Source organism: Komagataella phaffii, chromosome 3 (assembly GCF_000027005.1).
Source record: "Komagataella phaffii GS115 chromosome 3, complete sequence".
Classification (NCBI taxonomy): Eukaryota; Fungi; Ascomycota; class Pichiomycetes; order Pichiales; family Pichiaceae; genus Komagataella; species Komagataella phaffii.
Genome location: NC_012965.1, coordinates 697,675 through 723,995, shown reverse-complemented (window position 1 = coordinate 723,995; position 26,321 = coordinate 697,675). Strand labels below are relative to the sequence as shown.

At 41.3% G+C, this 26,321-nt stretch overlaps 19 protein-coding genes across 19 annotated transcripts; 9 read left to right on the top strand and 10 right to left on the bottom strand.

The window, feature by feature from the left end:
• Positions 1-181: 181 nt before the first annotated feature.
• On the bottom strand, positions 182-1,778 carry PAS_chr3_0369 (Protein involved in the inositol acylation of glucosaminyl phosphatidylinositol (GlcN-PI); the record flags this gene model as incomplete). The annotated part of the gene is made up of 2 exons (XM_002492547.1): positions 182-1,639; positions 1,686-1,778. The coding sequence occupies 2 exons, from the start codon at positions 1,776-1,778 to the stop codon at positions 182-184; spliced, it is 1,551 nt and encodes a 516-aa protein (XP_002492592.1).
• Positions 1,779-2,027: 249 nt separating this feature from the next.
• PAS_chr3_0368 (P-type ATPase, ion transporter of the ER membrane involved in ER function and Ca2+ homeostasis) lies at positions 2,028-5,681 on the top strand (the record flags this gene model as incomplete). The annotated part of the gene is made up of 1 exon (XM_002492546.1): positions 2,028-5,681. The coding sequence occupies one exon, from the start codon at positions 2,028-2,030 to the stop codon at positions 5,679-5,681; it is 3,654 nt and encodes a 1,217-aa protein (XP_002492591.1).
• A 58-nt stretch (positions 5,682-5,739) lies between these two features.
• Positions 5,740-6,636, bottom strand: PAS_chr3_0367 (Hypothetical protein; the record flags this gene model as incomplete). The annotated part of the gene is made up of 1 exon (XM_002492545.1): positions 5,740-6,636. The coding sequence occupies one exon, from the start codon at positions 6,634-6,636 to the stop codon at positions 5,740-5,742; it is 897 nt and encodes a 298-aa protein (XP_002492590.1).
• A 149-nt stretch (positions 6,637-6,785) lies between these two features.
• Positions 6,786-7,943, bottom strand: PAS_chr3_0366 (Hypothetical protein; the record flags this gene model as incomplete). The annotated part of the gene is made up of 1 exon (XM_002492544.1): positions 6,786-7,943. One exon carries the CDS (start codon positions 7,941-7,943, stop codon positions 6,786-6,788), a length of 1,158 nt encoding a protein of 385 aa, XP_002492589.1.
• A 563-nt stretch (positions 7,944-8,506) lies between these two features.
• On the top strand, positions 8,507-10,450 carry PAS_chr3_0365 (Mitochondrial matrix ATPase; the record flags this gene model as incomplete). The annotated part of the gene is made up of 1 exon (XM_002492543.1): positions 8,507-10,450. One exon carries the CDS (start codon positions 8,507-8,509, stop codon positions 10,448-10,450), a length of 1,944 nt encoding a protein of 647 aa, XP_002492588.1.
• A 184-nt stretch (positions 10,451-10,634) lies between these two features.
• Positions 10,635-12,206, top strand: PAS_chr3_1182 (uncharacterized protein; the record flags this gene model as incomplete). Its single annotated transcript, XM_002492542.1, has 1 exon — positions 10,635-12,206. The coding sequence occupies one exon, from the start codon at positions 10,635-10,637 to the stop codon at positions 12,204-12,206; it is 1,572 nt and encodes a 523-aa protein (XP_002492587.1).
• Positions 12,207-12,227: 21 nt separating this feature from the next.
• On the bottom strand, positions 12,228-14,165 carry PAS_chr3_0364 (Protein required for oxidation of specific cysteine residues of the transcription factor Yap1p; the record flags this gene model as incomplete). Its single annotated transcript, XM_002492541.1, has 1 exon — positions 12,228-14,165. The coding sequence occupies one exon, from the start codon at positions 14,163-14,165 to the stop codon at positions 12,228-12,230; it is 1,938 nt and encodes a 645-aa protein (XP_002492586.1).
• Positions 14,166-14,410: 245 nt separating this feature from the next.
• Positions 14,411-14,839, top strand: PAS_chr3_0363 (Conserved ubiquitin-like modifier; the record flags this gene model as incomplete). Its single annotated transcript, XM_002492540.1, has 1 exon — positions 14,411-14,839. One exon carries the CDS (start codon positions 14,411-14,413, stop codon positions 14,837-14,839), a length of 429 nt encoding a protein of 142 aa, XP_002492585.1.
• Positions 14,840-14,886: 47 nt separating this feature from the next.
• PAS_chr3_0362 (Hypothetical protein) lies at positions 14,887-15,744 on the bottom strand (the record flags this gene model as incomplete). The annotated part of the gene is made up of 1 exon (XM_002492539.1): positions 14,887-15,744. The coding sequence occupies one exon, from the start codon at positions 15,742-15,744 to the stop codon at positions 14,887-14,889; it is 858 nt and encodes a 285-aa protein (XP_002492584.1).
• Positions 15,745-15,820: 76 nt separating this feature from the next.
• Positions 15,821-16,299, bottom strand: PAS_chr3_1181 (uncharacterized protein; the record flags this gene model as incomplete). Its single annotated transcript, XM_002492538.1, has 2 exons — positions 15,821-16,125; positions 16,185-16,299. 2 exons carry the CDS (start codon positions 16,297-16,299, stop codon positions 15,821-15,823), a joined length of 420 nt encoding a protein of 139 aa, XP_002492583.1.
• Positions 16,300-16,336: 37 nt separating this feature from the next.
• On the bottom strand, positions 16,337-16,996 carry PAS_chr3_0361 (Nicotinamidase; the record flags this gene model as incomplete). Its single annotated transcript, XM_002492537.1, has 1 exon — positions 16,337-16,996. The coding sequence occupies one exon, from the start codon at positions 16,994-16,996 to the stop codon at positions 16,337-16,339; it is 660 nt and encodes a 219-aa protein (XP_002492582.1).
• A 96-nt stretch (positions 16,997-17,092) lies between these two features.
• Positions 17,093-18,604, bottom strand: PAS_chr3_0360 (Mitochondrial protein kinase; the record flags this gene model as incomplete). The annotated part of the gene is made up of 1 exon (XM_002492536.1): positions 17,093-18,604. The coding sequence occupies one exon, from the start codon at positions 18,602-18,604 to the stop codon at positions 17,093-17,095; it is 1,512 nt and encodes a 503-aa protein (XP_002492581.1).
• A 69-nt stretch (positions 18,605-18,673) lies between these two features.
• Positions 18,674-19,254, top strand: PAS_chr3_0359 (Ubiquitin-conjugating enzyme (E2); the record flags this gene model as incomplete). The annotated part of the gene is made up of 2 exons (XM_002492535.1): positions 18,674-18,715; positions 18,772-19,254. The coding sequence occupies 2 exons, from the start codon at positions 18,674-18,676 to the stop codon at positions 19,252-19,254; spliced, it is 525 nt and encodes a 174-aa protein (XP_002492580.1).
• A 175-nt stretch (positions 19,255-19,429) lies between these two features.
• PAS_chr3_0358 (Hypothetical protein) lies at positions 19,430-20,221 on the bottom strand (the record flags this gene model as incomplete). The annotated part of the gene is made up of 1 exon (XM_002492534.1): positions 19,430-20,221. One exon carries the CDS (start codon positions 20,219-20,221, stop codon positions 19,430-19,432), a length of 792 nt encoding a protein of 263 aa, XP_002492579.1.
• Positions 20,222-20,419: 198 nt separating this feature from the next.
• PAS_chr3_0357 (ceramide glucosyltransferase) lies at positions 20,420-21,949 on the top strand (the record flags this gene model as incomplete). Its single annotated transcript, XM_002492533.1, has 1 exon — positions 20,420-21,949. One exon carries the CDS (start codon positions 20,420-20,422, stop codon positions 21,947-21,949), a length of 1,530 nt encoding a protein of 509 aa, XP_002492578.1.
• Positions 21,950-22,112: 163 nt separating this feature from the next.
• Positions 22,113-22,742, top strand: PAS_chr3_0356 (Hypothetical protein; the record flags this gene model as incomplete). Its single annotated transcript, XM_002492532.1, has 1 exon — positions 22,113-22,742. The coding sequence occupies one exon, from the start codon at positions 22,113-22,115 to the stop codon at positions 22,740-22,742; it is 630 nt and encodes a 209-aa protein (XP_002492577.1).
• Positions 22,743-22,922: 180 nt separating this feature from the next.
• Positions 22,923-23,708, top strand: PAS_chr3_0355 (uncharacterized protein; the record flags this gene model as incomplete). The annotated part of the gene is made up of 1 exon (XM_002492531.1): positions 22,923-23,708. The coding sequence occupies one exon, from the start codon at positions 22,923-22,925 to the stop codon at positions 23,706-23,708; it is 786 nt and encodes a 261-aa protein (XP_002492576.1).
• A 154-nt stretch (positions 23,709-23,862) lies between these two features.
• On the bottom strand, positions 23,863-25,558 carry PAS_chr3_0354 (Phosphatidylinositol 3-phosphate [PI(3)P] phosphatase; the record flags this gene model as incomplete). The annotated part of the gene is made up of 2 exons (XM_002492530.1): positions 23,863-23,964; positions 24,032-25,558. 2 exons carry the CDS (start codon positions 25,556-25,558, stop codon positions 23,863-23,865), a joined length of 1,629 nt encoding a protein of 542 aa, XP_002492575.1.
• A 362-nt stretch (positions 25,559-25,920) lies between these two features.
• PAS_chr3_0353 (Hypothetical protein) lies at positions 25,921-26,320 on the top strand (the record flags this gene model as incomplete). The annotated part of the gene is made up of 2 exons (XM_002492529.1): positions 25,921-26,087; positions 26,131-26,320. 2 exons carry the CDS (start codon positions 25,921-25,923, stop codon positions 26,318-26,320), a joined length of 357 nt encoding a protein of 118 aa, XP_002492574.1.
• Between the last annotated feature and the right edge of the window lies 1 nt (position 26,321).

Sequence of the window (26,321 nt, the reverse complement as noted above, 5' to 3'; positions counted from 1 at the left end):
AGTCAAAAAAGATGTGTCATCCTATTCTTTATCTTTCTTTTCTTCATTGATACAGAGGGAAGAATACAAATAGAGTTGTGCGGTGTTTCTTTGTAGTGGTAGGACACAAATGAAGAAAAAAGTTTCATGTGGGGTAAATGGGTTCTGTACTGGTGGGAGCGCCTGAAATATGTCTCACCACTCAACGAATAACAATGTTAAAATACAGAAGCAGACCAGATAACGATGCAAGGAATAGTTCATAGCCTATCAGAACAACAATAGCTTTTCCATCAGTGCAATCCAAAGTGTTCAATGCCATATTGATAACACCTGTTGACAAATTTGCAGCCAAAAATATCAACAAACTATTATTGTTCAAAGCGTGCAATATTGGAGGGGTTCTTTGCACATATATCAATTTGGAAACGTTGTTGTATCTTTCTTCTTGAAGAGGAGTCAATGGTTGGTCTGTAAACTTGACATCGCTGTTCGGCCAAAAATATTGGTCTACTAGTACATAACCCGCCAAGAACGTTGTGTTGTAGCCACAAACCCACAAAATGTAGAGAAGATTGGCAACTCTTCGACTGACAGTATAAATGTAGCATGTGTTTATGACATAGAATGAGACGTGATAGAAGGTTGCCAAGTACACTAAGCCTTGAAAAGGTGAAACTGAAAGGGATAATAATTTGAAAGGGTGAGGCGATGATTGAAAACGAACCACTTCATTCTTGGAGCTCGGCCAAAACAAATTGTTTCTAGTTTTGCACACTGGAAGAAGGAATAATCCGGTTGCTTGTCCACCCAGAAAGATAGAAAGATAACCGAACAAACTGAAAATTCCCTCTTTGTTGTCACTGATCAGGTCAACTCTTGGAGCCAGTAAAATATAGTGCAAAAGATTGGTGTTTACCAAGATAAACTCGTAGAAACCACCAATCAGTAAACTTAACCAAAAGTGCGGGATGAACTTTGTCAATGGGGACAGTAAAACAGCAATAGGTGGAAGAAAGCCTAAGGTAAAAAAGAAATTCCAATGCTTACCGTATTCAGTGACATGTTCCTGATAATCCAAAGATTTAACAGATATTGACCGGAACAGGCCAAGAACAAAAACTGGAGTGACTCCGACCAACGTGTGAATAAGCTGGGAGGCAGTGAATGTTTTGGATTTTGTAAAAGTTGCAGCTAATACGGAGCGGCAACTCACTAGCCCCATTGAAAAGACAAAAGAACCAACGCCCAAATCCATCAAACTTGTTCCCCAAGTCTCAACCTTGGCAAATCGCCTTGGAAATATCTTGAAGTCCACGGCCAAAATGGCAAGACAGGTTATGACCATCATTTGCGACCGATAAACAGTTATAAATGGTTTATGAGGAAGAAACTGTTTCACTGACAGCGATTGAAGAGACAAGGCTCCTCTAATGTGTCTGTTACTAGGCTCATTCCCTTTCTTCCACTTGATGAAGCTGAGCGCAAGGCATGGCAAGATGATAAGCACGTTCAGCGTTAAAGGTCTGGCACTGTATAGTGTGATGGAGAGCAGCAAACTATTCCAATTGAGGGCAAAATCAAGCAGACTTCCCAGTATACTTCTTGTGTCAAATACACTGGTTCTCTGTTTAAGCCAGCACCAAGCGATATAACTTAACTAGATTGTTAGATAAACTTTCAGTGGATAAATCTCATTTACTTACCAATGACACAAAAGTAACTACGTATATTTCGGAGATTGAGCCTCCTGTAAGATCGGAAACAAACTCCTCTTTTCGTTCTTTAAGTGTTGACATTGTATCTGAGAACAATTCTCCGCCTAACACACGATGACAATAATTGATTCGATCTCCTACCAGGAATTTTCACTCTTCTCGCTAATGATGTCACAAAATACCTTCCACTCTTGGGAGGGGGACTTCTCGCGCTCTCAATCACATTCCGCCACCGTGGTGTAGTGCTGGAGAAAAAAAAACCTGGTTGTTCACCTCTAATTATCATCATCCTTAAACCTGTTGTACAGACTTTAGATTTCAATACCCAGTATGTCATCTATTGTGAACAACCCAACGGTGCTTGATGCAAAGTTGCTAGTTCCGAAAGCTCTTGTGGCCAGGCCATACGTCTGGCCTTGGACCATAATATATCCCATCTGGGGCAATATCTATTTCAACCATTACGATGAGTATATCAAAGGTCCAGAATGGACTTTTGTGTACTTTGGAACAATTCTTTCCTTACAACTTCTGTTTTGGTTAATGCCTCATTGGAATTTGAATATTAGAGCAAAATTCCAGTATAACCCTGTCGATAAGATTTCTGAGGCTACTCATATCAGAATCACACCTGCACCAAACACTGGATTAGGTGAGATTTGTGAGATTAGAACAGACAAGTTTGAGGATGGAGAGACTCAGGTTTCATTTCTTTACCAGAAGAGAAGACATCTGCTTCATTCGGATAATGTATTTTCTCCTCCCCAGTTTATTGTTGATGAGAACCCTCAACTTGGTGTTTTCCAAGAATCCACAGGACTAAGTGGCCCACTATCAAAGATGCAGAGATTGTATGGTAAAAACTTGTTTGACATTCCAATTCCAACATTCTTGGAGTTGTTCAAAGAACACGCTGTTGCTCCATTTTTTGTGTTCCAAATCTTTTCCGTTGCATTATGGTGCATGGATGAAATGTGGTATTTTTCGTTGTTTTCGTTGTTCATGTTGGTATCCTTTGAATGTACCACTGTTTTCCAGAGAAGATCCACCATGAATGAGTTCCACAGTATGGGTATAAAACCATATCTCATTTATGTCTTCCGTAATAAGACCTGGGTCAACATTCAAAGTGACGATTTGCTTCCAGGCGATTTGGTTTCTATTACTCGCACAGCTGAAGATAGCGCTATTCCTTGTGATCTAATCCTTGTGGATGGATCTTGTATTGTCAATGAGGCTATGCTTTCAGGTGAATCGACTCCCTTGTTGAAAGAGTCCATCAAACTGAGACCAGCAACTGATTCGTTTGACCCTGAAGGTCTAGATAAGAACTCAATTTTACACGGAGGTACATCATGTCTTCAAGTGTCCAGTCCAGAAGATCCATCTGTTCCTCTTGCTCCAGACGGTGGTGCTTTAGCTATTGTTACTAAGATTGGTTTTGAAACTTCCCAGGGTTCTTTGGTTCGTGTTATGATATTTTCCAGTGAGAGAATGAGTGTCGCCAACAAGGAGGCATTCTTCTTCATTTTGTTTCTGCTAGTGTTTGCCATTGTTGCTTCATGGTATGTTTGGGTCGAAGGTAGTAAAATGGGTCGTATTCAATCTAAGTTGATCTTGGACTGTATAATGGTGATAACCTCAGTTGTTCCTCCGGAACTCCCTATGGAACTGACCATGGCAGTTAATTCCTCGTTGGCCTCTTTGGGTAAGTACTATGTTTACTGTACCGAACCCTTTAGGATTCCACTTGCAGGAAGAATTGACGTTTGTTGTTTTGACAAAACTGGAACGTTAACAGCCGAGGACCTTGTTTTCGAAGGATTGGCTGGCTTTGATGAATCCGATGTACACTCTTTGAAGAAACCAAACGATGTTCCCGAAGAAACTTTGCACGTTCTCGGAGCAGCTCACGCATTGGTTAAGTTGGACGATGGAGAAGTTGTTGGTGACCCAATGGAACAGGCAACATTGAAGGCTGCTGGATGGAAGCTAGGTGATAAAGACCAATTGTACAAAACCGATGGAAAGAAACAGGAGAAAATTAAAATTCTGAGAAGATTTCAATTTTCTTCTGCCTTGAAGAGATCTAGTTCTATTGCCACTGTACATAAGAAAAATTTTGTTGCCGTGAAGGGTGCCCCTGAAACCATCAAAGAAAGACTAGTTGATGCCCCTAAACATTACGAGAATACTTACAAGACTTTCACTAGAGCTGGGTCGAGAGTGTTGGCTTTGGCCTACAAACCATTACCAGACAATTTATCATCGAACAAGATTACAAAATTCACCAGAGAAGAAGTCGAGACTGATCTATTGTTTGCTGGTTTCATTGTTTTCCATTGCCCAATGAAAGGAGATGCTATCGAGACAATCAGAATGTTGAATGAGTCAAGCCACAGATGTGTTATGATCACCGGTGACAATCCACTAACCGCGGTCCATGTTGCTAAGGAAGTTGAAATTTCCAAACGACCTACACTTATCCTTGATTTGCCTGAAGCCCATCACGGGGACCACGAACTAATCTGGAGAAGTGTTGATGAAAGTGAGCTCATTCCTTTCTCGTCCACGGACAAGATTGATGAGAGCATTTTTGATAAGAGTGATATTTGCCTAACTGGGTATGCTTTAGCTAAGTTAATGGATCATCCCCAATTGACGAAGCTTATTAGACACACTTGGGTGTTTGCCAGAGTTTCACCTTCTCAAAAGGAATTTATCTTGAATTCCTATAAGGAGATGGGCTATAAGACACTGATGTGTGGGGACGGTACTAACGATGTTGGTGCTTTGAAACAGGCACACGTTGGTATTGCACTGTTAAATGGTACGGAAGAATCGCTGAAAAAGATCCAGGAAAACAAGAAGATTGAAGCCATTCAAAAAATGTACCAGAAGCAGGTTGATTTGATGAAGAGATGGAACTCTCCTCCACCCAAGGTTCCCCCTTTGATTGCCCATTTATACCCACCTGGACCATTGAATCCCCACTACTTAACTGCACTTGAGAAGAATGGTAAGACAATCACTGATGAAATCCGTGCTTCGGTAGCTGCTGCCAACGACGGACAAGTATCTGCTGCAGTGGGAGCATCTTTGAATGCTTCGAGCTTAGCTGATTCTCTTACTGGGTCAATGACTGATCTAGAGGAGGAGATGGAGGCCCCGACCCTGAAATTGGGTGATGCTTCAGTTGCAGCTCCATTTACTTCCAAACTAGCTAATGTCAACACAGTCACCCACGTTATTCGCCAGGGAAGATGTGCTTTGGTGTCGACTATTCAAATGTACAAAATTTTGGCATTGAATTGTCTGATTAGCGCTTATTCCTTGTCTGTATTGTACTTGGCTGGAATCAAGTTTGGTGATATGCAAGCCACCGTAAGTGGAATGCTGTTATCTGTATGCTTCCTTTCAATTTCTCGTGGTAAGCCAATTGAGAAATTGTCTAAACAAAGACCCCAACCTGGAATTTTTAACATTTATATCATGGGATCAATTATTGGTCAATTTGCTGTCCACATTATCACCTTGATCTATATCGCAATTGAAATTTACAAGTTGGAGCCAAGAGAGCCTCAAGTCGATTTAGAGAAGGAGTTCAAGCCATCATTGTTGAACACGGCTATTTTCCTGTTGCAATTAGCTCAACAGGTTGCCACATTTGCTGTTAACTACCAAGGTAAACCTTTTAGAGAGTCAATTTCTGAGAATAAAGGAATGTATTATGGTCTAGTAGGAGTTTCATTTTTGTGCATCAGTGGAGCAACTGAGTTTGTCCCTGAACTGAACCAAGGTATGAAATTTGTGCCTATGGACAAGTTATTCAAAACTAAACTTACTTCATGCATTTTGTTAGACGTTGGACTTTGTTTTTTCATTGAGCAAGTGCTCAAATATTTCTTCAGTGATTTCAAAGCAAGCGACATTGCTATTCACGACGAGGATGAGGAGGAGATTGAGATCAAGAAGAACATTTAGGTGTCCATACTGTTGTATCATGTATTTTTGGAATTAAATATTATAGAGTTGATTAAATTTAGTGATGATGTGGATTGTGGCTAGATATAATTTTGTGATCACCTTCTCTGTCTAGAAGTGATATCTTTACGACCTTGATTGCGTTCTTTTCTATGATGGATAGTTTTTCCGGCTGATTGAGGGTATCACACAACTTGATTAGCACATCTAGGCAGATTGAATCGCTTAAGGGTAAACTTATTGAGTCCTGAATAGTGGAAATTAGTTGCTTTGTTGAAAAGGTTTTTAGGGTAACTTTGCTAGATGGCTTGGGGGATAGTTGGTAAAGAATTTCGTAGAATTTCAACATTTGACTTCGGACATAGTTTTCATGTTTTAATTTTTCTTCCATTCTGGAGGAAGTTTCTTTGGTCGATTTCTCTTTGAGTCGAATTCTATCCAATACGGACATCTTGTAGTCCCCGAAGTTAGACGTTTCAACTTTCCTTTCTTTGAAGTTGAATTTTGCGCTGTCATTCCGTAGCCTTTTCTTTGTGTTTGATTTCTTTGTGTAGTCTATAGTGTATGGATCTGGAATGACAGGCAATCTAGCTGTGGAATATGCTGAAATGGTAGAATGAGATTGAAGGTACGAGTCTAATGTGGCGTTGAACAGCTCAACACGGCTTTTGATAAGCCGTATTCTTGAAAGGTTAGGAATCCCTTGCATATCTTTGCTGAAATTGATTATATAGTTTCCTTCGTCAGTGATTGTTAGCTCAAATATACTATCATTCATGTTATAGATTTTCAAGTAGTGGTCTAAGGAGACTGTAAACCCACATAACCTATCAACGTGGGGTGAAAGTGAATGGAGGTATGGAGCATTAAAGCTTTTCGAAAAATGGATGGATAAAGCGTTGAACGTTTGCCTAACTACCTTCTTCAACAAGCTGGCTTCTGACTCTAAATCCATGCTATTGGCGCTCTAGAGAAGTTCGGTTTCTGACTCTAATTATAATGTCTTGAGTCACGTGGTTTATTACATTTATCGAATTATAATTATTTACCCTGCTATATGACCAAAGCACAGACTAGTATCACAGTCAACAAGTATCGACTATTTCAAGCCAAAAAAACACCTATTTGCTTCATAGTATCTTTGTACTCTTTTGGATACCATTTAGCGGCAACATTTCTGTGGGACTTGAGTCTGTTTTGGAATACAGTCCAGCCAACTGGTCTGACGTCCTCTGAAGTGTCATCAGCAACGCTGAATTGGTACCCGATGGCTTCGCCTTTTATTTCTTTGTCTCTTTTGTCTCTCAGATCAAGTAACTCCTGGGGAATATCCTTTAGTTGTGACTTGTAACAGTTTACGTCAATAGTTTGGAATACTGGGATCGACAGACGATCACCGGAACCGTTTCTGGGAGTGATTACACGGTGGATGGTGGCATGGCATACGCCTTTGGTCAGATATTCTAAAGTCTGTCCAACATTAACGACTAGACTGTTTTCAATTGGAGGCACAGTTATCCACTCACCAGAATGGTAGATATCTTGAACCTGCAATGCTTCGTGAGCAGTGGCCTGGAACAAATAAGTCAAGAAATCGGAGTCTCTATGAGGTCCACATCCTTGAGTCTCGTCCAGCGGTACGCCTTCATTCTCTGGAAGTAAGTCCAACCTACTCTCTGCATCTTTATACTCTGGATACTTGATGAGTTTCATTTTACATTGTTGTCTTGGTTTGAAGTACTTACTGAAAGCGCCTTCAGGGAGCTGTAGTGCCTCACGTACCAACTCACTGAACCATTGAGAAAATTGATACACTTTCTCTAGATAGTTCTCGATAGTAGGTCTAAAATCGGGCAGTAGTTCCTGATTGGGCCACAAATTAGGTCCTTCAATGTTCTTCCAGATTTCATCATGGGAAGCAATCTTTGGAGCAGGTAGCTCAGTGGCCAAATCTATTTGCTCTCTGATATCGACTTTATTTGACGTAACTTCGTTTCCCAGGCGGGTATAGCCTAAAAAGTGCTTGGAATTTATCATCTCAATTTTGTCCTTTTCATCGGCAGGCAAGTCGTGGAAGAATTTGAAAGCTTGTTCTTTGACTCCGTTGATAAGCTGGGGAAAGTTTTCAATAGGAGGATTAATCACATAAAAAAATCCCACCTCGGTAAGGGCTCGTCTAAGATCCTCCACAAGCTTCGGTTTAGTGTCCTCGGATAGAGCCAAATTCAAGTCGATAACTGGTAGGCTTTTAGTTCCTGGCATTGCTAAAGATTTTCTTTTGATTCAGAGAAAAACTTTCGGGGGCAGTTGGCTTTAAATACCAACCGTATGATTATTAACAATGTGGGGCATAAAAATTTGGTGCCACAGTTTTTAACGCTTAAGGTATTATATAAGCTCCAAAAATCCATCAAAGACAAGATCGGGTACACGGTGTTTGACAGTGCCAAATGCCGAGGATAATCGCTCAAGTCCAGAAGGTTGAGGACGAGCATGACCAAACTTATTCAACAGGTAGCTCACGTTTTTCCTAAAACCATCGGCCAGGATGCAATCTGAGACCAATCAACTTCGACAACCAGTTCGTGGTAACCACAGTTTAGCTTCATCAGTCTGAATATTCGTAACGAAGGCTTATTATTGCCTTATTGGATTTTAAGTAGCATTTTGCGAGATCGGTTTCGGAAATACCTTGTTCGCCGGGTAATAGCGCAGAGACCCAAACATCACAGGAGAGAAAAAGTTCCAGCAAGTTCGACGAAAACTAACATATAAGTGAAATTTTTCTTTCTTTCTATCATTTGTTTGTTAGACACTGATACAGAATGCTTTCAAATTTTTCTAGGAACATCAGATCTCCTGTTTCACGAGCTGCTTTGCAAGCTGTGAGATACAACTCCAATGCTAAGATTTCCGGTCAAGTTATCGGTATCGATTTAGGTACCACCAACTCCGCCGTTGCCGTCATGGAGGGAAAGAGCCCAAAGATCATTGAGAACGCTGAAGGTGCTAGAACCACTCCCTCCGTCGTTGCTTTCACCAAGGAAGGTGAGAGACTGGTTGGTGTTGCTGCCAAGAGACAGGCTGTTGTCAACCCAGAGAACACTTTGTTTGCCACCAAGAGATTGATTGGTAGAAGATTCGAGGACGCTGAAGTTCAAAGAGATATCAAGCAAGTTCCATACAAGATCGTCAAGCACACCAATGGTGATGCTTGGCTGGAGGCCAGAGGTGAAAGATATTCGCCTTCCCAAATTGGTGGTTTCGTTCTGAACAAGATGAAGGAAACCGCTGAGGCCCATTTAGGTAAGCCAGTTAAGGATGCCGTTGTTACCGTCCCTGCTTACTTCAACGACTCTCAGAGACAGGCCACAAAGGATGCCGGTGCTATTGTTGGTTTGAATGTTGCTCGTGTTGTTAATGAGCCAACTGCCGCCGCCTTGGCTTACGGTCTGGAAAAGACTGATGCTAACGTTGTCGCCGTTTTCGATTTGGGTGGTGGTACTTTCGATATCTCCATCTTGGACATTGATAACGGTGTGTTCGAAGTCAAGTCTACCAACGGTGACACCCATCTAGGTGGTGAGGACTTTGACATTGCTTTGGTCAGATACATTGTTGACGCCTTCAAAAAGGAATCTGGTATTGACTTGCACGACGACAGAATGGCTATCCAAAGAATCAGAGAAGCTTCCGAGAAGGCTAAGATCGAATTGTCTTCTGCCGCTTCTACTGAAGTCAACTTGCCTTTCATCACCGCTGACGCTTCTGGCCCAAAACACATTAACTTGAAGATGTCCAGATCTCAATTGGAGCAATTGGTTGATCCACTTATCAAGAGAACCGTTGAGCCAGTTAAGAAGGCTTTGAAAGATGCCAGCTTGTCAACCTCTGATGTTTCTGAAGTCATTTTGGTTGGTGGTATGACCAGAATGCCAAAGGTCGTGGAAACAGTTAAGCAGCTGTTCGGTAAGGAGCCTTCCAAGGCTGTTAACCCAGATGAGGCCGTTGCAATTGGTGCTGCCATTCAAGGTGCTGTTTTGTCTGGAGAGGTCAAGGACGTTCTATTGTTGGATGTCACTCCTCTATCCTTGGGTATCGAGACCTTGGGTGGTGTCTTCACTAGACTGATTCCAAGAAACACTACTATTCCAACCAAGAAATCTCAAGTATTCTCTACTGCCTCATCTGGTCAAACCTCTGTTGAAATCAGAGTTTTCCAAGGTGAGAGAGAGTTGGTACGTGACAACAAATTGATCGGTAACTTCACTTTGGCTGGTATTCCACCTGCTCCAAAGGGTGTTCCTCAGATTGAGGTCACTTTCGACATTGACGCAGATGGTATCATCAACGTTTCTGCTAAGGACAAGGCCTCCGGTAAGGACAACTCTATTACTGTGGCTGGTTCTTCTGGTCTTTCCGAATCTGAAATCGAGAAGATGATCAACGACGCTGAGAAGTTTGCCGAAGAGGACAAGGTTAGAAAGGAGGCTATTGAGACTGCCAACAGAGCTGACCAGTTGTGTAACGATACTGAGAACTCTTTGAACGAGTTCAAGGATAAGGTTGACAAGACCGAGGCCGAGGAGATTTCCAAGAAGATCTCTGAGTTAAAGGAGATTATTGCCAAGGTTAACAGTGGCGAGGCTATCGAAGCTGCCACTGTTAAAGAGAAGACCGAAGACCTTCAAAACGCTTCTTTGAAGTTGTTCGAGAAGATGTACAAGGACAACGCTTCCTCATCTGGTTCTGAAGAGCCAAAGAACTAGTGACTATCTTCCTGGTTTAGTTAGTCATTTGTTTCGTTTGTACATCTGGTTCGTTCCAGTATCTCTGTATATAGATAAATGAAGCTGATGTAATGTAGTCTAATTTCAAAGAATCTGACATAATGTTGGAGAAACAAAATCGAGCCTTTCGTCATTTAGTGTTCTTTTTTTCTTCCTATACCAAATGAACTCACAGCTTGGTACTGTCAAGTCTGAGGAACCCTCCCGTCAGCTACAGCAGGATTCCTCAGAGAAGCCGGCGAGCATTAATTCTTCGACTGCTCCCCGGTTAGACTCGTTCAATACGTTCAATTTGGGGAATGGTTTCATCTGCCCTCCGGTTAACTTGGATGTAGCTGATCGAAACCACCCTCTGGACAAAGTTCAGTCAGAAACAAAACCAGCTACCACTGATCATAATTTGCCACCTGCCAAGTTGAAGTCATCCAAAATATCACTGGCCAGCATTATCAACCCTCCTGATCCTGAAATCACTGCGTTCTCCAGTGGGTTACTTATAGCTCCCCGTCCTCCAAGTACTGCATTATCCATCCACGAATTAACGAGCAATCCAGAGCCAGTCAAGCATGCAAGAATATGGGAGTCAACGCAATCTAGCCCCAAACCGATAGCTCAGAAACGAAAGTCACCTGAAAAGGAGGATCTTGTTTCTACAAAAGCACCGTCGACTCCAACTGGCCCTGAACCAAAAAAGAGAAAACAAAAGACGACTACAAGTAAAGACACAGCAGTAACAGCAGGATCAGCAGAAACGGCGACTAAACCGGTTCCTCCTATTCTTTCGAAAACGCCTAGCGTAAAGTCTACCACCAAGAATGCCACGAAACAGCCTACGAAACAACCTACAAGACCAAAAAAGAAAAGTCAAAATACAACGCCAAAATTAATATCTGCTACAACGGGAGGTACGAACACGGCGGCAATAGGACCAAAGTTGCAAGGTTCTACTTCTGTGGACGAAAAGAAAACGAATTCCACTGCTACCAGTACTACACAGCAGAAATCACTGGTAGAGCTACCCGTTCCATCACTTTTGGACACTGAATCAATCAAAGGAAAGAATATACCAGCTGAGGAACCTGTGGTTGCTTTGAATATTCTTTTATCCGATTCCGACAAACCCAATCCTGGATCGGCTCAACTGGTGTTCAACCTCATGAAAGTTTGCGAAGAAAAGTATGGATTTAAGGCTATGCATCCAAATGCCAAATTCGTGGTCGAATCTGACGAGGATGACGATGATATAGCGGAGGACGATGAACAGACAGAAACCGACACCAAAGAAGTAGCTACTCCTCCTCCTGCGATTCCCAAAACACCAGTTGCGGCTCCCATTAGAGAAGACTATAATGATGCTGAGCGACGACTTCGAAACCAAAATAGAAAAATTGGTAAGTACGACATAATGGATCCGTTCATTGACGATTCAGAACTGCAATTTGAGGAGGAGAGAGCTGCTACAAAGGACGGATTTTTTGTCTATTATGGACCCTTGATTGAAGAAGGTCAAATGGCAAGAATAGAACGGGCAGACGGCACACTCAAAAAAGGAACTCAAGGGACCAGCTCTCGTGGAAAAAAAGTGTCCAAGAAGGCAACTACTAGTACCTCAACGGGCAATATCACTCAAAAAAAGACAGTTACTCAGTCTACAGCGCCTCAAGCAGTAGCGCCTCAAGCAATAGCTCCTAAAGAGGATAAACAACTGCTGGGCAGTGTTTTGGCAAAAGATTAAAGATTAATTAAAGACAGGTTTTTACTGAGAAACTCTTTCCACAGCCAGTTTGATCAAATGGCCATTGTTGTCCTCAGGATCTATGTTTTTTAGCTTTTTGTTTACAAGCTCGATGAACCTGTTAATAGACTGAGGTTCAATTTTGGATTTCAGAGCTGTAATAAAATTGATGTAGCTCAACAATAAAATAACTTCATCTTCTTTAACTTCTTTGCCAGCCAGTGTCTTGTTTACAGTATCTGTAGCCAATCTTACAATGTCGTCACCCCTGGCCTGGCTCAAAGTAATATAAGGAATGTCTCTGGCTGGAATAGTTGGTTTGGTATTCAGGTCAACTTTTTCTAATTTATCGTTCAGACTTGCAACAGTGATATTCCTACTTCTTAGGCACAAATCTTTCAGAATAGATAACAACACTGATCTAGCGTTGTTGAAGGGACAAGTAGTCAGTGAATCTTTGAGAAAATTCCAGCTCGTGGACTCGTGAACCAGAGACAATACACGGCTGATTAACGTGTACAGAATGATGTTTCGACTCTTTGCTTCCAAAGGCGCTAGATAATCACTGAAGTTAATGGTAGATTTGGTGATGAGCAGCTGAAGATACGTTGTTATGAGTATTTCTGGAATTTGGGATAAATTGTTCTCTTTGGACACTGTGACCCATGCCCAAGCATACAGGGCATCGTCCAAACTGTAAGAAGTTAAGTTCGGATTTAGCATCGAAGGTAATAAAAACCTCAAAGAGAGTTTAACCACCTTTTCAAAGTCTAAAATAGAGTAAGACTTGGCAGAAGGATTTTCTATCAGAACATTGAAAGTGTAAAGAATAATACATCCAATACTGGAGAGGGGTAATTCCTTCAAATCTTTGTCATGTAAACCGGTGCCGTTAAAATTCTCAATCACCAGAGAAAATATTTTATCATTCAGTGTATCCAACTCCTGGTTGTGGTCAAGCTGAGAAAAGAGCGTTTCTGTCTCCTCAATTTGCTTTTTAATCTCTTCTTCTAGGTTTATATCGTAAGATTGTGACAGAGTAACGAACCGTCCCAAAAGAATCATATTTTCACGGTGGAATTCTGAGTTCAAATGCAAGCCTAACTTTTGGCTGTGAACACTTTTCTCCAACTTCTCAAAAACAGTTGGAGCAACTAGTACCTTAATCGTATTTGATTGCAATTCAATAGAATGTGTCAAAAACGTTGTTAGAAGCTTCCTTTGAAGATAATTCTCCTGGGTATGCAAAAGCGACAGCTCTCGTATATCCTCAGCAGTTGTGTTCTCACTCACATCTGGTCTCAAGCAAGGGTGGTAATCTCTCAATAATGTATATATTCTTCTTAAAACAAAGATTGGGCTTTCAAGTTTGTTGGAAAGCAAGTTTATAACTGGGGGTATCATCATCGCAAGAAAACGAGAAGGATAATTAGATACTATTCGTCTTTGACTTGCTACCATTAGTTCAAATAGAGAATGAAACCTCAATTTGAAAATAATGTCATTGTTCTCACTGCTTGAATCGACACATCGAGGAAGCAACTCACAACATTTGAGCAAAAGCTCCTTTGCATTACCCTTCTCGGCTAAGAGTTCAAATATATGGAACATTGCCATCCTACCTTTGGAGTTTTTTAGTTCTATTCGGAGATCATCCCATTCAAGTCCATGGTATTGGAACAAAAGAGCAGGAATATCCCAACCAATTTCATACAAGAGTTCATCGTTCTCTTGTAAAATTTTCAAAAGCTTTTCCAAAAGTTGAATCCTTTCCTCAACGGAAAACTTTTCTGGATCAGTAGCAAGGTGAATGTCGATCACAGTTAGATAAGACAGATAATCTTTGGTCTCCAGAGCATCTTGCGCAGCATCGTCAAGATAGTGGCAAATGGTGTCAACAGTAAGAAGCTCTTTGCTACTTTTTTCGAGTTCAGAGTCAGTTGAATTTGAGTCAGTCATCTGGTAATATTATTCAAATAAAGCTCGCTGTCGTTAGAAGGTAGAAGGTGTCTTTGACTAGATGAGATGAGGGATGGTTTGAATTTTCGAGAATTGTTGGTGTTAGCTACAGGGGAACCAAGGGTGCGTGAGCAACTGAGTCGACTAGCTTCCCACCAATAAACTTGGGGAACAGGAGCGGGATAAATTAAACAGCCCCATTTAACACCTGTTTACGAGGAATTAAGTTTTCCTCCTCAGGTTCCATGAGTGATGATATTAAAGAGGCTTCACCTCCCGTGAATAATCCCACTTTGTCGGAATCTGCAGTACTTGACAAAGTTCCCAAGACTTCTTCTTTGTTAGACGAGATTAAGGAAAGACACGCACAAGAGGTTTGCAAGATCAGTATAAGATTCATACCTATTGGATCAGCCCCAGAAATCACACCCAAAGTATTCAAGATTTCCTCTTCCAACAACTTTGGTGCTTTGCTCAGTTTCTTGGATAAACGATTGGGAAACAACCTTATTTACAAAAATCAGATCAACCATTTGACTGGAGGAAGAATATTCGGTTATCTACACAATTCGTTTGCACCATCCCCCGACGAGAACTTGGACAATCTATACAAGAATTTTGGCATCAATGGGGAACTAGTGGTGTCATATTCTGACAGAGTAGCTTTCAGCTAGATATAATATTCTTACGTACACCTATATACAAGAAAACAGAAATTAATTTACTTGATGTTTTCTGTTGTGACGGATCCATCAGGATGGATGATGGTCTTAGTTTCTTTGGAGCGTTCTGTTCCATCCACAAACCATTCATGCTTCTTTTCAATTTTCTCAATTTCTCCATTAGGTAGAGTTCTTTCGGAGTAGGAAGTTGAAGAACCCGAAGACTTTTGAGGTTTAGAGAACGAAACTCTCTGTTTTTTGATGTTCTCCTCCATAACCGATCTCCAGTTCAAGTAGTCAGAGAAATTAGTAAAAAACCTTCCTAACTTATGAGAATCATCCTGCTCCACGTCTTCCTTACTTATAATATTGGAATCAATGCTCTTATAGTTCTCAGGCAATTGAGCCTTTGGAAACAAACATCTCCAATACCCATGTTCGTCCCAAACGGACAAACCTTGTTTGGAGTTGCAGTCTTTGTAAAGCTGATGCGAAGGAATTGGGTAGGCCCACAAACCATATTTAGAAGACACCAACTTGGAACCTGTGAAAAGTTCTGACCATACATCTTGATCAAAAACTGGGGCAATAGCATTGACCAAAGAGTCAACTTTATTAAAAGTCGTCTCAAAATCGTCTCCAAAGACGGCCCTGAAAATTGAATCTGGTCGATTTGTGTCGATATTCTTGTTAAACAATGTTCCGTCTTCTCCAGGTAGAGCGACATCTTCGATCTTGCTTGCAAGGGAATGTTTGGCCTCCCTGGCAATGGAAAGATATCTGTCAAGCCAATTGCTTGACGTGGATGAACTGCTTTCCGATAATTTATCTGAGTTGTCTTTGTCTGAGTCTGTAAACAATCCCATTTCTTTGAATCTTTTTAGCACAGTGTGGAGGGCAACGATCAATCTGCTCATCTATATATACCATGCTTCGCGCAATTTCTAGAAAGCTCCGTTTGCCGTGAGGCACGAGCCAGTGGGGTGAGAAAGATCAGAAGTCGAACCCTTCATCGTCGTCAGACATGTGGAAGAACATGCTGAATAGTATGATGCTTGCATAAACAATAAAACCTCCAGATAAACTCATTATCATAGACCAGAAAACAATCAGCTGCACATGCCAAAATACAATCGGAAGGACCAGGCCACTAAAAACGAAGATCCCTGTTACGAATTCTCCGAAATCTTTGAAAGGATTGCCGTTTGGAGCACTATCCGAGAGGAAATCTGATTGATAGTTAGCGTTTAGATTGGAAAATATAGCGTTGGGTATTGGTGCCACCAAGAACACTGCGACTGGACGAAATGTTAGCTTTGCTTCGAGGATCATTGGAATAATAAGGGTGGTCACTTACTGACGTATAATGGGTGATAATTATGAAATAATGCACATGATAAAACAACCAGAAGGATTCCTATAGATAATAGAACCGAAAGGAAGATAATCTTCGTAATTGGTTTCACGGTCATTGTCCTTAAAGTACAACTAAAGAGGAATGGTTATTTACTATTTGATAATAATTTCGCTGCCGTTGTACTCTGCGAGATGTGCTCCCAGGGATTGTAGCTTGGAGGGCGGACCTTCGCGATCGGCAACACTCCTGGTGAGGTTAGTCACCAATGTTACCGAATAGTTCTCTCGGAGAGCATCACTGGCAGTGTGAAATACGCAGAAATCAAGAGCAAGACCTACAATTGTAACATTTCGAATACCATGCCCTTTCAAAAGCGAATCCAGTTCGGTTTTGTGCAGCTTCCAAACGTCACTAAATGCAGAATAGTACTCCCTATCGGAAAGATACCCCTTCTTCACTAGCTCTTTAGGCCCTGTAAACTGTTCCCAAAAGGCCTTGAACTTAGGTGGAAATTCACTTCCATTGGAGTTTTGAACACAATGATCCGGCCACACCACCTGAATTTTCTTTTCCGCTTCATTTTCTGGGTTTGTGAACTCTAGCTCGGTATACGGCTTGACTCCGTGGTTAGAGGCAAATGACGTATGGTCCTGGGGATGCCAATCCTTAGTGGCAATGACTAAATCCCAATCCTTCTTCTGAGCTAGCTCAATGATTGGATCGATGATCTCATTTCCGTCAGGAACAGCCAATGACCCCCCTTCTAGAAAGTCGTTCTGTAAATCAATAATAAGTAGTGCCGATTTGCTCATGTGAGGATTGTGTGGTAAAGTTAAGTTCAGGGGAAAGAGACAAATAATCTTCCGATCCACATTTAAATATTTGGGGTGCGATGAGCATCGAAAGTCTCAAGCCCTATCCAACTGTACCTTATCAGAGTTGAAAGAACCTAGCTTACTTAAGCGCAGATAAGTGTCACTACCATAGCCTTCCAAGGAGTGCATTCGAAGATCTCCATTCCAGTAATCAGTGTAAACTTTGCACATGGGCAAACTGACACCTAAGGTCAAATCAAATGGTCTAGCTATAAGCGAACGCATAAAGCTCTTTTTCCTGGAATAAAGTCCCTCTTGTGATTCTTTATCTTGAATTCCCATTCTTTGGGTGACTATTTCTTCCATGTGAGTGATATTCTTGAGTAAGGCGTTGGCAGACCCATCAAGAGGTGGCTGTTTTTTGTGCTGACCACTGAAGGAGTCTTTGACTTGAAAGTGAGGATTCAGGTCTAATCCTGGCAATGAATGGAAAGTGTTCAAATAAACCTGTGCTTTCTTCGGAGACTTTCCAAATGACCAGATATCTTGCAATACTTCCTTCGGCATCCCGCCTCCTTGATCTGAAAATCTAAACACAACATCTTTCGCATTGTTGGCAACAGAAACAACTATGGGAGGTGGTTTGATTTTACTTAACTGGTCTTCTCCTAGGTGATCGTTGATACGCAAACAGTTCGTAATGACTGCTTTGTAAGAATTTCTAAGAATCTCTCCAAATATGAAATGTAAATGGCTGAGCATAAATGGAAACTTTGCATCCTCTCCCTCAATGATCAGCTCTGGCAACTGCAAATTAGGGTATAAGCCACGTAAATAATTTATCAGAATTCCAGTGCAAATTTCCAACTGTTCGAACGCAGAACATTCACTAAACAGATCCCCCAAAGAATCTGAAGACTTGTTTTTTTGAAATCTGGTAGTCAAGGATATGTGTTCCTCTAGAATTACCCTTCTACTAACTCTTGAGCGTAACATGGACGACATGAATTCGTCCAACTCTTTCTGTGGTAAACTGTTCAAAATACTATTCTCGAGAGCTCCCATCATTAGATGTGGCAGTACGGTGAGATGTTCGTCCAAGGTATCCTTGATAAACTCACAAAACTTGTCGTTCTCCTCTAAGTTGTCAATCCGACTATATTTTCTGAACGAATTGAAACAATGATAGTAGCACTCATAAACCTGTGCGAAATGGAAATTGTTCACCACGTCGAATGGTAGCTTCTGCAACGACTTGATTCTCAAAGCCAATCGGACGGGAATTTCATTTCTTACAAAATTAGCACTCATAATGATTTTATCTTTGTTCAATGTCTTACCATAGTTGGCCAAGTGCTTAAGAGTCACAGGATGAGCGTTTCTTTCCGCCCAATGCAACAGCATTGAGTTTTGATAGAAATGATATTTGTTCAGCAGCATAGAGTACTCGGGATACGGTCCCAGCCTAAATATATTATCGGCTATAGTTGAGAGCTTCGGCATATGGATGGGACGTTGACTTAGGTTTAAGCTGTGTTTGAGCTCAAGATCTAGGCTAAGATTCTGATTATGTAAGAAGACAACCCCATAAGGTCGCGCTTCCATAAAGCTCGTTATTTCTAATTACCTAACGTCATCACTGCCTCTAGAAGATAAAGACTTATTCAATACAAAATGTCTACTCCTGCAAGACGACGATTGATGAGAGATTTCAAAGTAAGTGTTTTCCAAACGTCTTATCAGTATGCACTTTGAACTAACAATTTATTTAGAGAATCCAACAGGATGCACCGGGTGGCGTCTCAGCATCACCATTACCAGATAACGTAATGACCTGGAACGCTGTTATAGTGGGACCAGCTGACACACCTTTTGAGGATGGCACTTTCCGTTTGGTGATCCAGTTTGACGAACAATACCCCAACAAACCACCATCGGTTAAGTTTATTAGTGACATGTTTCACCCCAATGTCTATGCATCGGGTGACCTATGTCTTGACATTCTGCAAAATAGGTGGACTCCTACCTACGATGTGTCCAGTATTCTTACCAGTATCCAATCATTACTGAACGACCCTAACATTTCCAGTCCCGCTAATGTGGAAGCTGCAAATTTGTACAAAGATCATCGCTCACAATACATACAACGAGTGAGAGACACAGTGGAAAAAAGCTGGAGCGAGGATATCCTAGACGAGGATGAGGACGATGAGGATGAAGATGAAGGCGAAGTTGATAATGAGGATGCTCAGTAACATCAAGGGATCGAATCACATCAGGCACGTAGACACACACTAAACAAACATTCAATGATATTGGACGTGACAGAGGTTCTATGGACAAGGAAATACATATTTCTACATACACTACTATACCGTACATAAGAGTCTCTCTCTAAAACATGTTAGACGCTGTACATCAGTGGATAAATCACCTGATCCACAAATAATACCATCTTCGCTTTTGAGCCTTGGAATCGGGATTAAATGGTTGCGGGTTATCCCTGGCCTCCAGCATCTCTCTGTAATCTCTCTCTTCTTGTTCTAGCACCTTCTGGTATTCTTCGTACTCGTTAACGGGAACATGATCAGTATTCACCACCTTACGATCTCGTTTGAAGTTGATCACAGTGAGGATCAGCGTGGAGAAAATGATTATCTTGGAAATGGGGTCCATTCTTCTTTCCTTTTCGTACTGTTCTTTTCTCTTTTCTCCGCAGGTTTTGTAGTTAACTGGGGGTAATTTTCTAACTAGTGTAGATGGCTTGGGGTTATGAGTAGTGATGATGGAAGGCAACCTGAATGGCAGATCAAAATTAGGCTGGTCTGACTCAACCGGTTGAAATCCGTCTCTAGGACCGTAGTTTCCATAACTTATGTAATAGTTTAGTCTTTTCATAGACTTTGGAATCTTTCCCCACGGTTTTCTGAATTTATCATCTTTAAAACTGTCTATAATATATCTTTGTTGGGGATAACTAAGCGAGTCATACTTTCTGTAGTCGTCATATACCGGGGTGGGATCATATTTTGTGACATCGTCGTCTTGAACACTGCCTGGGACTATGGAGTCTAGAATATCTCTTAACGATGATTTGGCAAGGATATTTCTTTCTTTTCTCAATTGAGCAGCAGACAGCTTCTTCTTAGGTGCCACTTGTGCAGATAAAAATCTCACGTTTGGGGCTTTACACCGTGTAGATATTCTGACAGAAGGCATCATCGAACTTGCAAGAGAAGGGACCTGTAATGGAGAAAAAGTGCTAAAATATTTCCCAGTTGATACACCCGCGACAAGTACATTTCCGTAACAATGCCGGTGAGATCTGAAATAACTTTATTTATATCGTTATTTTTTCTTTTTTTTTCTAGTCGAAGCTTCTTTCATTCCAATTGATATGCATCTATCCGACAAAGAATAATGATAATGCAGCTTGGATTGACTTCTTTGGCGTTTCTTGCGCTTAAGTGTGATGCTTATAACATCGCCCCGAAAATCGATACCCCAAACGTTGAACCGTTTGCACCATCAGGAGGACTTAAACTCTTGGCTATTGTAGCAATAATTTGGTACGTTGTTGTTTTATTAGTTGCATATTACGGGTTCTTCGAAATTATGCAAAAGTTCAGTAAGAGAAAAACATTGCCTGTTCCCCCACAAGTGGAAGGTGTCACCATTTTGAGACCAATTAAGGGCATAGATCCGGAGATGGAACTCTGCCTGCAAAGTGCATTTGATCAGGATTACCCAAAGTTTGAGATCATTATTTGTGTGGAGAGTGAAAACGATCCTGGCATTGGCGTTGCTGAGGCATTAATCAGGAAATATCCACATGTGGATGCTCGGATACTCAAGGGTGATTCCCACAACCCAGACCATTTTGGACCTAACCCTAAGGTTAACAACTTGGCGAAAGGATACAGTGCTGGAAAGTATGACATCATGTGGATTTTGGATAGTAATGTTTGGGTTTGCTCGGGTGCATTGTCTCGTTCTGTGGATGCGTTGAACAGATCGTTAGACAATGGACGAAGCACTTTCGACTTCCAAACTGGAAAAGGAAGGAAGGTGAACCTTGTACATCATGTACCTATGGCAATCTCTATCAATCCGCAAACGGGTACAAATTTGGACGAAATGTTTTTGTTCACTTCCCACTCAAAGTTTTATATTTCCATAAACAAAGCAGCATTAGCCCCTTGTGTCAATGGGAAATCGAACCTGTATCGGCGAAGTGAGCTGGATTTGGCAGTGAAAAGGCTGGGAAAGGGTAGCGAGCCAAGTCTAGACGGGACCACCGGTATCCTGGCAAAGGATGCTGCATATTACGGGTCCAAACCTGGCCAAGGCCTACGATTTTTTGCAAGATACATTGGTGAGGACAACATGATAGCAACAGCATTGTGGTTTCAAAACGGAGGGCGCACTGGCCTAACAGGCGATGCTGCCATTCAACCACTAGGAGGTGTCAATAGTACATCATTGAAGAACTACCTTCTTCGAAGGATCCGCTGGCTCCGTGTTAGAAAACATATGGTTCTAGAAGCTACATTATTGGAGCCAACTACAGAGTGCCTGTTATGCGGCACGTTTGGAACTTTTGCCATATCCACGCTATTCCTTCAGTCATATTTCAATTGGAAATTTTTCATCTTTCACTTGCTAGTCTGGATGGTCACAGATTACACACAATTTCATATCCTACTAACCAATGCATCTCAAGACACAGCGACTTGTAACGTACCATATTTTGCGGAACCTAACTTCAATGCTTACGGAAGTCCTTTCGAAAGCTCAAACTTAAGGACATTTCACAGATGGGTTCTTTATTGGTTACTCAGAGAGGTTTTAGCCCTTCCCATATGGATATCCGCCATGTTAGGGACTAGAATTATCTGGAGAAATAGACCATTTAGAATCAATGTGGATCTAAGCGCCGAAGAACTGTAGATAGCAGATAAAGTGTGTCTCACGTCAGTGACATTTTAAATATTGGCACGTCATAATCATTCGAGATTTTATATAAACCCCGACCCTCATAGTATAAGAGCAAACTGGGGTACTTCTCTTTTTTCTTCTTCCAACTACCATCCCCTGTTCTCAACAAACGAAAATGTCTTTGGCCCCCAAGTTCATCCCCTCACACATCTACAAGGCTTCATCGGGCACAGTTCCAGCCAATGTTCACCGTATCCAGTTGTTTTTGGACTACGACTGTCCATTCAGTGCGATTCTGTTCTTCAAGTTTTATAAATCGGTGATTCCGGAGACTGAGAAGCTGTATCCAGGAAAGTTTCAATTCGTATTCTATAATGTTCCCCAACCATGGCACCCGACAAGCTCCCTTTTGCACGAGGTTTCTTTGGCTGTGGCGGCTGTGGCTCCTTCCAAATTCTGGGACTATTCGAACATTTTGTTTGAGAACCAGTCTCAATTCTTTGACACAGAGACCTACAATGAGACTAGAAAGGAAACTTATCAGCGATTGATCGATTTGGCAACTCCGTTAGGAATTGAGGCTGCTGAGCTGTGGAAATTTGTTGAAATCAAAGCGTCCGATTCCCCGTCTAACGCTGGAAATTTGATAGGGAAAGATTTTAAGTATTTTATCAGGCTGCACCGTACAATTGGTGTTCATGTTACGCCCACTATTGCAATCAACGGAATACTGAACACCTCTTTAGAAAGTTCGACCTCCGTTGACGACTACCTAAAGGTATTTGGCCAACAATTAGAGTCATGAATTGCATTCCTTTTGCTCTTTTGTCCTGACGGCTATCCTTGCAAGATAATGGCCTCTCATATAAGTAGGAGTATCTGATTTGCAGCTTTACCTATGACATAGTATCTGTAGGAATCCCAACTTAGGGCTCGCGAGGTTTGAAATATCCATACTACATGACTAATCTCTCTTAACTAACTGATGTCAGTGATCACCCCACAACGGTTGGTCCACCTTTCCACCCAATATAAAAGTCTTACTGATAGCTGGTTTCTTATTTCAATTGTAGCTTTAAACATTTGCAATCTCCCTGAAGAAATCCCCAAAGTTTATCATTATGCGTTAGAGCTCTACGCTAATAATGGCTCTCCTACCATACAAACGGCGGAGAGGTCCTTGAAAACATGTCAGACATTAATCGACCGATATGCAGTCTCACTAGAGTTCCAAAATGATAAGGATCTCATCAAGCAGAAACACGTTACTTCAAGAGCTAGAGAAGCTCTGCTGAAGTCAGCAGCCTTGGGAGGATTACCAAAGTGCATAAATTCTATGATGCTTCTTAAAGAAGCCACTCCATTATCATTAAGAGAGACAGCGGTCAAAAGAGACTTTTTGCTTTCCGAAGAGGCAGTAAGAACTGAAAGAGAAAGAGGAAGGCAGTTTTGGAACAGTGTTTATGGAAAGATTTCAAATAGAGTGATGGGCCAAATGAACACCGCCTACCCTGATCTATGGCACTATACCTTCAACCATGTGTACGCTCCACTATTGAGTTTTACAGATGTATTGTCAGTAAAGGAGACAAGTCTGGTTGTGATCTCATGTTTAATTCCGCAAGATGTCAATCCGCAATTGAAGGGTCATCTTAAAGGCGCAGTGAATAACGGATGTACTCTGGAAGAGATTAGAGACGCCAGGTTGTTAACTATTCAATTATCGAATTGGTGTGGTGTTAAATGGAAAGGAGAAGTAGCGAGTCTATGATATCTATATTAGTATGGCTATTCTTTAAGCTCAACTTGACTCAATAACGTTTGAGTTTCCTGCAGTTTTATCCCCATTTCGGTAGTCTCATTCTTGGTTTGAGACTCATAGTAAAGACTAGTATCTATATTTCCAGACGATGCTGAGCTTTCATTCAGGAAACCATTGAGTTCCTCGTCAGTCCGTCCAAACAGTTCGTACCAAAACGAAATCTTCGAAAGATCGGGATATACAACTTCATCCAACCTTTTATAGTCTGGATTGACAAATTGTGACTTACGAGCTAAAAAGTAATCCCACACAGAACGAGTCTTTTCACTCACTTTTGCCTGTCTTCGTTCAAGTTCTGAGTCATACAAAAATGTTCCATATTGACATGAGTAGAGGTGGTAGAGTAACCTTCGTAGAAATCGCTCGTTGAACTCAAATATTGTTGGGTTTTGCTTCAGTAATTGATAGATACAGTCCAAGAACTGATGGAAAATTGGTGAAGTATATTTGACGTGTTTGCGATGTCTAAAGTGAGTCGTTACTTGCTTAATGGCATGTTGGGCCTGGTTGGTGCTGCTATACTCCGAATTATCAACAAATTTTGTTTCACTTTGCAAATGACCAGATCTCTCGTTGAATCGATGACCAAAAGAAAGCCAGTCCTTTTCTATCAAAACCATGATTCCTTCTAGTGTACGATAATAGGGATCCAGCAGCAATTGAGCTAGCGCTGCTAATTGTGATGTTCTATCCCAACCATCAGAACAATGCAACAATAAGTGTTGTTTATTTAAATGTAGAGACTTAACAATCATGTCTAGCCCGGTCAGTACTGTGTAAATCAACTTAAGCCAACCGCTTTTTATCAACAAATCTTGATTGGGTGGTTCCATGGAAATGTCGGTGTTTTTTAAAGCTTCCGTCACCTTATTTAGACTATCCCTGATAACATGTATGTTGTCAATGTTCAAAAACACCTTTTTAGCATTGGGGTAATATTCTACAATTTCTGAACCTGCTCCTAGGGCAGTTTGTGCGATTGCATTAGCTACAGGCCTGGCGTCCACAATTAATACAGACGAGGCGTCATTTGTCTTCGTGACCTCCAACAAAAGTTTCTCATCTTGCATCGACCTATTCTGCTTCAGTCCCACCAAAGGTTGGGAGCAACGTATTATTGAACAGCCGTTATATTTGTGATAGTATGTTAAGGCAGGCATTCTTCCTTTCGATCTGAACTTTGAGGCATGATGTAAAACGCTATTAGATATGCTTGCTGGCGTCACAATTACACTTGGATATGAAGTGCAAACTCTGTATGACTCGTTGATATTAGACATTCTCCACATCTTGTCACCGGGATGCTCACTAGAGCTATTCGGAGAATTAAGCTTCAAACCCTGACGTGCAAATTCCCTGACAGGTTCGTATATTTTCCATCCATTTAAGGGTGCCTCAATTTTAACTGGACTGTATAAGAATGCATATAAGTTCTCCAAGGAATTGACACATGTAAGTTTCAACAAGCTCTCAAAGACATCGTTGCATTGTTTGACATCCTTAAAATCAAATGCCAAAAAAGTATAATCTCTACATATGATTCGCAGATTTGCACCTTTGGTCAATTGAAAACTTTCATCTTTGTCTGGCGCATATAATAAGGCAGACCCTTTGGTGAAAGTGACTCGTTCAATCATAGGATAGCACAACCATAGCTCCTGCGAACCTCTTGGTGCTGTTTCAACTTGTGGCAAAGTGAAGATTAGGTGATGAGTGGTTAAATGCAACACACCTTTAACGGTGTTACCTTTCTTGTGAAGCACAGCATCAGGAACCTGTGCAATCTTGATGTATTCCATCGGAAGTCAATGGATCCGTAGAGGACTTTTAACGGAAGACAGCAGGAAGATCCAAGAGGGTTCGAATAATTCGAGGGAATTAGAAGTATGAGATAGAGGAGGAGATGACACAGATGAAATTTCTGTGAACTACCATTAATGGGGCCAGAAGTGACTGAATGAGGAAACAGATGAAAGTGTTGTGGCCCACACATATAGAGATAGACTTATAGTCCCTCGTCTAACTTGAAGCAGTAACTGAAAACTGTAACCCGAGCCTGGTGTATAGCCCCGAATTTGCTTATCGCTCTCGAGATGTCTTAGGCCCTATCGCTATCGGCATCTTCCCTCCCTTCTGAGCAAACTGTAACGCAAATAAAACCATGGGTTTAAGAAACTCCGTATTATTAGAAGCGCCCCAAGTGGTATTCGGAGAAAAATGTATTACTTTTGGATGCAAAAACTGCTCTACACATTTATCCCAGTCAAAACAGGTTATCAGTGACAAATATAGGGGTAGGCTGGGGAATGCTTTTTTAGTTAATAAGGTGTAAGTATCTTGTACTTTCTATTAGAGTTCAAACTAACTTTAGTGTGAATATATTAAGAGGACAGGCAGAAAGGCGACACATGACTACAGGTCTGTACATGGTGTGCGACATTAAGTGCCATCAATGCAAGAAAGTAATCGGATGGGAGTATTTGTCAGCGGATGACGATACTCAACAATTCAAAGTGGGAAAGTTTATTCTTGAGGCAAATGGGATCATATATGTGCAATGAG